This window comes from Moschus berezovskii, chromosome 8, assembly GCF_049115385.1.
Source record: "Moschus berezovskii isolate FMDL1 chromosome 8, NW_MosBer_1.0, whole genome shotgun sequence".
In the NCBI taxonomy this organism is placed as follows: domain Eukaryota; kingdom Metazoa; phylum Chordata; class Mammalia; order Artiodactyla; family Moschidae; genus Moschus; species Moschus berezovskii.
The window spans coordinates 45,427,346-45,435,215 of record NC_142467.1 but is presented as its reverse complement, the minus strand read 5'-3'; the positions used below and the strand labels follow the sequence as shown (position 1 = coordinate 45,435,215).

Sequence of the window (7,870 nt, the reverse complement as noted above, 5' to 3'; positions counted from 1 at the left end):
CTGCGTCGCGAGGCGCGCGCCCGCCCGCCGCCTGCCGCGGATCGCGTGGTCAGCTCGGCTCGCCGCGCCTCTCCCCCGTCCGTCCATATTGCTGCAGCCCCCGTGCCGGGAAGCCCGGGCCGCCCCGGGGGCGGGGGGGAGGGAGGGACGGGACGAGAAGCCTGCCAGGCTCGGGGTGGGGGCTCCTTGCGAGGAACGGGCGGGGGGGGACGCGCGCAGAGGAGGCCTGGACCGCAGAGTGGGGGGCCTTCCTCCCCCCCCCCGCCCCGCCGGCGGGCCTTGGATCTACGGAGGCAGCATCCGACCGGGAGGGGGGGCCGCGCCTAGCGTGAACCCCGACCCTTCTCCGCCGGGACTGGGGCCCAGCGCCCCGGAGGAAGGCGTCGCGGGCGCTCTGAGAGCCAAGTTCGAGGCGGGGGAGGCAGCCTCGGGCGCGCCCGGCTTCTCCGGGGGGGCGGGCGCGCAGATGGCCACTCAGGTGGAGCCGCTGCTGCCGGGGGGCGCCCCGCTCTTGCAGGCCGAAGAGCACGGGGGTCTGGTGAGGAAGAAGCCGCTGCCGCCGCCCGAGGGCAAGGGCGAGACCGGGGCGAACGACGTCGGAGGCGGAGAGCCGGACGGCGGCACCCGAAGACCTCGGCCGCCCTGCGCCAAGCCGCACAGGGAAGGCACCGGGCCGCTGGAGCGCGAGAGCCCGCGGCCGCCGCAGCCGCCCGGCGCCGAGGGCCTGGCCGTCAGCGACGGGGAGGAGGGCGGCGGCGGCGAGCCGGGCGCCGGCGGAGGAGCTGCCGGAGCCGCGGGCGCCGGGCGCCGAGACTTCGTGGAGGCCCCTCCGCCCAAGGTGAACCCGTGGACTAAGAACGCGCTGCCGCCGGTCCTGGCCACCGTGAACGGACAGTCTCCTCCAGGTGGGTCTCTGTTTGGTATTCCGGGACCGCGGGCCTCTTCCGGGGACATGGGCGTCCCCTCCCCCAGCGGCCTCCAGGGCCCGGGGGTCCGCCACTGGTCGTGGTGACTCGGGTTTTTTTTTTCATTATCTCCTGGCCAATTCAGGTCGCCGTGCCCTGCCCCCCCCCAGCACACTCGGGAACCTGCCCCTGCCGGAGGGCCCGGCCTCCGGGAGGCTACGGCCACCGCCTGGGCCGCAGCGGTTAGTGGGCAACGGCATGGTCCCGGCCTATCTCGCGGGGAGAGGGGTGAGCGCTGGTTTCGGGGAAAGGGGCCCTCTCCCCCGCACCGCGTGTCGGTGTGAGGGGTGGTTTCTTGCCTGAACCTTCCTCGGGAAGCCCCCTCCACCCCCCCGCCCCGTGTTCCTCGTTTCGGTAGCGTTGCTATCGTCCCCGTGTTGTAAATGTTTAATGAGTGTTTGTCATAGGCAGCAAAACGCCCGGTGATGAGTGCATACCGACCACACGGATTCGGGATTTAAAAGTTAACAAGTTTGTTCTCGCTTAGATGGTGTTAGGCGGTAGAATGGCCGTGGGCGACGGCTCGAGGGGTCGGTTACGGGGAGAATGGGGAGAAGAGGAAACCCAACGTGTCATTGCATTCGGTGCTTTCCCTCGCCTCATCCCGGGGACCTTCCGCCTTGGGAGGGAGCCGGATGGCGAGTGTGCGGGGCGTCCAGTGAGGGGAACTGCGAGGCGAGTCAGGGGGCATGCCGCGACGCGAGGGGCGTGTGGCGGCGGGGGAGGGAGTGGCCGGGCCGGGCCGGGCGGGCGGCTGACAGTTGGGCGCCATGCGCCGCGCCGCCGGCCCGCAGGCTGCTCGCGGCCGCTCGGCCTGGGCGTTCGCGGCCGCCGCGGCGCTCGGGGCGGAAGGCGGGTGCGGGCGGCGCGGCCGGGAGTGTGCGTGTGCGTGTGCGCGGGTGTGAGTGCGCGTCCCCCCTTCCCGGCATTCCTCCGCAGCCGGGACAACGTGGTGCCTCCCCGCGCGGCTGGCGGCATGTGACCGCCGAGCGGCGCGCCCTCCCTCTCCCTCCTCGACTTCTTTGGGTCCTTTCGGACCCGGCCCCTCGGGGGAGGTGGGCGTGCGGGAAGCCCCCGCAGAGCCTTGTTAGTGGGGGGAGGGGGGTAAGGAATATGGAGTCTCCGCTAGGCCTTCCTTTGCCGAAAATAGATCGTCGGCTTTGGTGGGGGGCGCGCCTGCCCCGCTCCCTTTGCAGGCCGGTAGAGACACCCTGGGGCTGGATTCTTGGCTTCAGGATCTTCTTGCAGTGAGCCGGTGTTAAAACCCAATTGGAGCTACTACGATGGCCTGTGGCCATAGCCCTACGGCTTTTTCAGAACTCCTCCCCTTCTGCTTGAGACTGACTGGTTTAAACATCAAAATGGGGAAAGTTGAAAGGACAGCTTAATGCCTTCACATTCAAGGGAATAGAATCCCTCGTAGTCCCAGGGAAACCAGAACACCGAATTCTGAAAATGGCATGTTGTAATTTTTATTTCTTTTTAAGATTGCTTCATTTGGGGGAGGGGACCTTTGGCGTTTACTAATAGTACCTCAAACCGTGTTCTCTTCCTTTTGCCCTCCTCCCCTTCCCCCCTTTTCCTTCCAGAACCCTCTTATGCAAAGGGCAGTGCTGAAATCTCCATTTTCTTGCAAATCCCTCCTGATCCACCCACGGAGGGAGGAAAAGCAATTTGAAGATACTCTTTGGTCCTTCCCCCCTCTTTAAACTCAGAGGGGTATAATCATCCGCAGGAGAGAGCACTCCTCAGAAGTTTAAATGGGGCTACTCACTGTGGCTGCTGCTGCTCTGCTAATGGTGAACCTGCCTTGTGGGTTTTAAATCAGCCATGACATCAGGTGGTGTTGGATGCCTGAGCTGGCATTTTGTGCAAGTCTAGGGGCCCTTGGTAGGGTGCGTCACCGGGGTTATTGATCGTGGGAAGAAGACAGCTTGGCTGGCATCTCGCCTTTACCTCTGAGTAGAAAAGCCAACTTGCTTTAAGTGCCCAAAGCAAAATTCTAAGTCCAGTAGACTTACTCTGTTCTTGTTAGGCAAGAAAGTGTCTTGTCTGCTCATTAGTTTTGAACCTTCAGGATAGTCGTCGACAGACAAACTCTGAATTAATCCAGTAGCTTCTCTGTTTAAGCCTGTTTTTAGGGCTTGGATGCTTTTTGAAGGAGAATTTTGTGGTCAGGGTAGATAGTGGCCCTTTCTTTGAAATTTTCGTGGGTCACTAAGGCCCTTTTCCAGTCCTGATTTTATTTGGACAAGTTTAAATGTGACACCAGTGGAGTGGCAGTGTGGTCTTGGGAAATTTTGTGTTCTGTGATGCATATGTTTTTGGTGCCTCCTAAGTAAGCCAAAAGCTTTCCAAAGCTTGCTGCAAACGCCTATTTTTAGCTCTCCTTTTGGCTCAGATGCTAGTATTTTAGTTCTTTAAGAGACACACACAGTAACTAGTAATAAAAGATGTTTTGTGATATACCCCCTTTCTTGTGGGGTTCTCTGTTCTGGTTTAAGTGTCTGTCTTAGCGGTTTTAAGTCTTGGGATTTGCATTTTGGCTTTTTGTATTTCCCTCCGCTAGAATGTTTTGAAAACATTAAAATTTCTTTTCCTTATCCTAGCCACAACTCTTTAAGTATGAGAGAGGCAGGATGTCTCATTTACAAGAAGAAATGAGGGACTTCGGTGATGGTTGATACTCCCCACTCTCAGTGGAGGGGGCCCAGGTTCAATCCCTGGTCAGGGAACTAGATCCCACGTGCTGCAGCAAAGGTCCTGTGTGCCGCAACTAAGACGTAGCACAGCCAAATAATTTTTTTTTTTTTTTAAAGAAGAAGATAGCAAAGGTTCTGGTGTCAAAACTGCTTGGGTTCGAATGCCAGCTCTGCCAGTTGCTTAGCTGTGCTTCATTGGACAAGATAACTTAACCATTCTATGCCTCAGCCTCCTTATTATATGCTAGAAATAAAATTATTTATCTGCCTCAAGGGAGCATTGTGAGCATTCACTGTGATGGTACATGTAAAGTATTTAGTCTGGTGCCTGGCATGTCTTTGCTGTTATACTGTGTTTAGGAGACTGAAACTTTGGGATTTCCTGGGACTTGTTCTGGGTCTCCGTTTTCTCCACCTGTAAGATTGAGGGGGTTGGAGAATGGTGTATTTTCCTTTTCTGGTATTTTATCAGTACTCCCTGAAATATATGGGATCTGTCTCCTTAAAAGTAGACCTTTGCTTCTCCACAGACATGAAGAAGATAGTATGGATAATCTTAAAGGTTGATGATCCAAACAATTGCCTACTTTTACTTTGGAAATTGTTACCACAATTGTTTTTAAAATAAGCTTTAATTTATCTGCTTTTCGTAAAAATTAGCTTTTGGCAGAGTGTACATGTGCTCTTTAGGGATGTGGGCAAAGGCGAGTTTAACTGAACTAAACATTTGCTGTGTTAAAAGCTTTTTAAAAATTGCTGTGGCTGGTATACATGTAGTAGGTAGAGACTTGAGAGTGCATTATCCCCACAAACTCCCAGCACCCCTAGCAGGGAATAGGTGGGTGGATTGTGTGACACTTCTAACTGTGTGGTAGGAAAACGAACTGTTGCTGTGATCTTTTTCTTCATTTCTCTTTAAAGGAGAGTTGGGGTCAGGGTCTGAGACTTGCATATTTATATTCTAGGTATCATTTTTTTTTCTGTGTCCCTTTGAAGTACAGCTAACTGGTGGCATGAAATCGGAAAGGATTATAATCCCAGCTAACCCATGGCAACCCCAGGAATCTTGTGCCACACTGAACTGGCCCCAAATAAACCTCCACTCCCAGTCTCCGTTTCTTTCCTGCGTTTGGGCCCTTTCCCATCTTCCTTCACCCGCCAGTCCCACAGCTGGTGTGCTGGGCGGGGCATTGATGGGGACCTGGGGTATCATTCAGTCTTCACTGCATGAAGACCTCACGGTGTCAGAGGTGCTTCAGACCCTGGCTCCTTCCTTCCCCACCACTCGAAGTGGGCTGGGTAGAATTAAACAGTCTGTAATTTTGAGTCCCAACTTTGTTCCTAACTTCCTGTGCAGTCTTGGGTAAATAACTCAGCCTCTCTAAGCCATTGTTCCTTCATCGTCAAAATGGGAATAGTAATAGTAACTGATTCACAAATATTGAGTGTGATGTACTTAATGTCAAGTGCAGAGCGTCTAATAAGTGCTAGCTGTAATAAATCATCACCATTATTAGGGTGTTCACTTTGCTTCTAATTCTGCTTGTGTCCAACTTTGTGGGCATTAGCATCCCCCCTCTCTGAGCTTGTGTTTCTTCATCTGTAAAATAAGGGAATTGGAATAGGTCTAAATGTCTTCAGTATTTCTGGTAGCAAAAGCACTTTTTCTCTGATTAACCCCTTCCCCACAAAAGAAACCAAAGTAGAGCTTTTTGATTTGTTTTCAATTGAGATAGACTTGGTTTATAATATTTATGTAATTTTCAGGTGTATAGCAGTGATTCACATTTGTTACAAAGCAGAGCTTTTTATATATGTATGTTTATATCTGCCATTGTGGTTAAGAATTTCAGTTTTGAATCCAAGTTCTGTGGAGGCTGGAGACACTTTTCTGGCTTTAGGAACCTGAGCCAGTTGCTTGGAGGTGTATATCAGAGCAGCCTGTGTAGCAGCCAGGCATAAGGTGCCTTACAGTGAATGTGATAATAGAAAGTACACAATGCTGTCTGTAAAAATTGTGTCTGCCAAATAAAAATTGAACCCACATCTAACAGAATCATAAATCTGTGAGGATAGAGGAATACATTGATGGACCATGAGGTAGCAGTTACTCAGGTTTTGAATGTGAGAAACTACAGGATAGATTATTTTGTTGGTAAATAAGTGGCATTAAAAAAATACAGCAAGGACTTCCCTGGTGGCGCAGTGGATAAGACTCCCATCTGCCAATGCAGGGGACACGGGTTCAATCACTGGTCCAGGAAGAGTCCATGTACCATGGAGCAGCTGAGCCTGTGTGCTGTAACTACTGAAGCCTGTGCGCCATAGAGCCTGGGCTTTGCAACGAGAGACGCCTGTGCCCCGCAACTAGGGAGTAGCCACTGCTCGCCGAAACTAGAGAAAGGCCACTTACGGCAAAGGAGACATAGCACAGCCATAAATAAATGAATGAATAAAACAAAACTAGTGAATGTAACAAAAATAAATGGACTCACAGAGAACAAACTAGTAGTTCCCAGTGGGGAGAGGGGAGGAGGGAAGGGCAACGTTGAGATATAGGGGATTAAGAGGTACAAGATTAAGAGATACAAATTATTGTGTACAAAATAAGCTACGAGGATGTATTGTACACACACGGGATATAGCCAATATTTTATAATAACCATAATGGAGTTGTTTAGTCGCTAAGTAGTGTATGACTCCTTGCGACCCCATGGACTGTAGCCCACGAGACTCCTTCTGGCCATAGGGTTTCCCAGGCAAGAATACTAGAGTGGGTTGCAGTTTCCTTCTCCAGGGGATTTTCCTGAACCAGGGACCAAACCCACGTCTCCTGCATTGGGAAGTGGGTTCTTTATCACTGAGCCACCAGGGAAGCCATAAATGGATTATAACTTTTAAAAATCATGACTCACTATATTCTTCACCTACAACTTATATATAATATTACTGTACATCAGCTTCAATTAAAAAGTAAATAAGCATTTTTAAAAGAGGGAACTGTTACGGTTGAAGAGTTGAGACATTAGTCAAATGCTTTGTGTGGATCTTGTTTGAATCCTGATTCAAACAAACAGGTTATATAAGAAATTCTGAAAGTTTAGATATTAGCAAATTACTTGTCAAGTGTAATAATGGCATTATGGTTGTTTTTATTTGTTTTAAACTCCATAGCTAGTTATATTGTACACCTTTTGGTGAAGAACTGTTATGTTAGCCTTTATAAAGGATGGCTTAAAACTCTTTTCATGTAGTTCAAACCACTTTCTTCTCTTGTAAAGAAAGCACACAGTCAGGACACCCTCTGAAGGGGAGACGGGAAGGAGGCCTTCCCCAGGAACCTGTCCCTTGTTCTGGGCAGGGTGTTTGAGTTTTACACTCACTGGGAGATAATGCCTGCTGGGGAGGGAGGGACGCTTTGGAGGTAGTTTGGGGCCCTGGGCAGGTAGAGGGTGGTCTCTGTAGTTCTGAACTCTGAACCTTCCAAGGGGGTAGAATCTCTTAGCTGACCCATTGCCTCTCTGCAGTGGGACCTAGGTTAGAGTAAGCATTTTAGAGCTGTTACTCAGCACTCTTTCCCTCCCAGAGGGAGGGAGAGGAGGCAGAGCAGTGGACCTGAAACCACAAAAACCTCTTTAACATGGAGAGCTTAGCAGATGGGACTGCCCCTGTTTGCAAAATCCAAGACAACCTCAAAGCAGGTAATTAGGGTGTTGGGGCCTCCAGAGGGCTCCCAAACCTCCCTGGCTGGTCCATAGTGATCTAAGGGAGTGGCCGGGCGAGGACAGCCTTACTTACTAGAGGTTCATAAAATAAACTTTGATACCTGGCTAATAAAAGGACGGGAAACAGGGTGAAGGAGCAAAGGGGTAGGTGATAGGATTTAAATCAGAACGTGCTGTTTTTCTTGTTCTCAGAATGCTGAGGTTGTTCTGAGGATCAAATTGATACCTCGTTATGGGGTAGCCCAGTTCATGACTTGAAATGTCCCACACAGATGTAAGTGGTTTAGATTCCGGAAGATGCATTCCAAAGCCAGGTTCAATTGACCCTCGAACAATATGGGTTCATGCTGCATGGTTCCACTTATGTAGATATTTTTCGGTAAATAGTCCTACACTCTCTACCGTCGCAGAACCGCAGAAGAGATCAGCAGCAGTTACCTGGCACAGCCCATAAACTTATAAGTGGATTTTTCACTGA

At 51.3% G+C, this 7,870-nt stretch overlaps 1 protein-coding gene across 2 annotated transcripts in view; it reads left to right on the top strand.

The window, feature by feature from the left end:
- Positions 1 to 111: 111 nt before the first annotated feature.
- Positions 112 to 7,870, top strand: part of LARP1 (La ribonucleoprotein 1, translational regulator) — a 62,216-nt gene continuing 54,457 nt past the window's right edge. For both annotated transcript variants that reach the window (XM_055431485.2, XM_055431484.2), the window contains exon 1: positions 112 to 905. In XM_055431485.2, the coding sequence (XP_055287460.1) occupies positions 467 to 905 (439 nt within the window). In that variant the 5' untranslated portion in view covers positions 112 to 466. The remainder of the gene's footprint in view (positions 906 to 7,870) is intronic.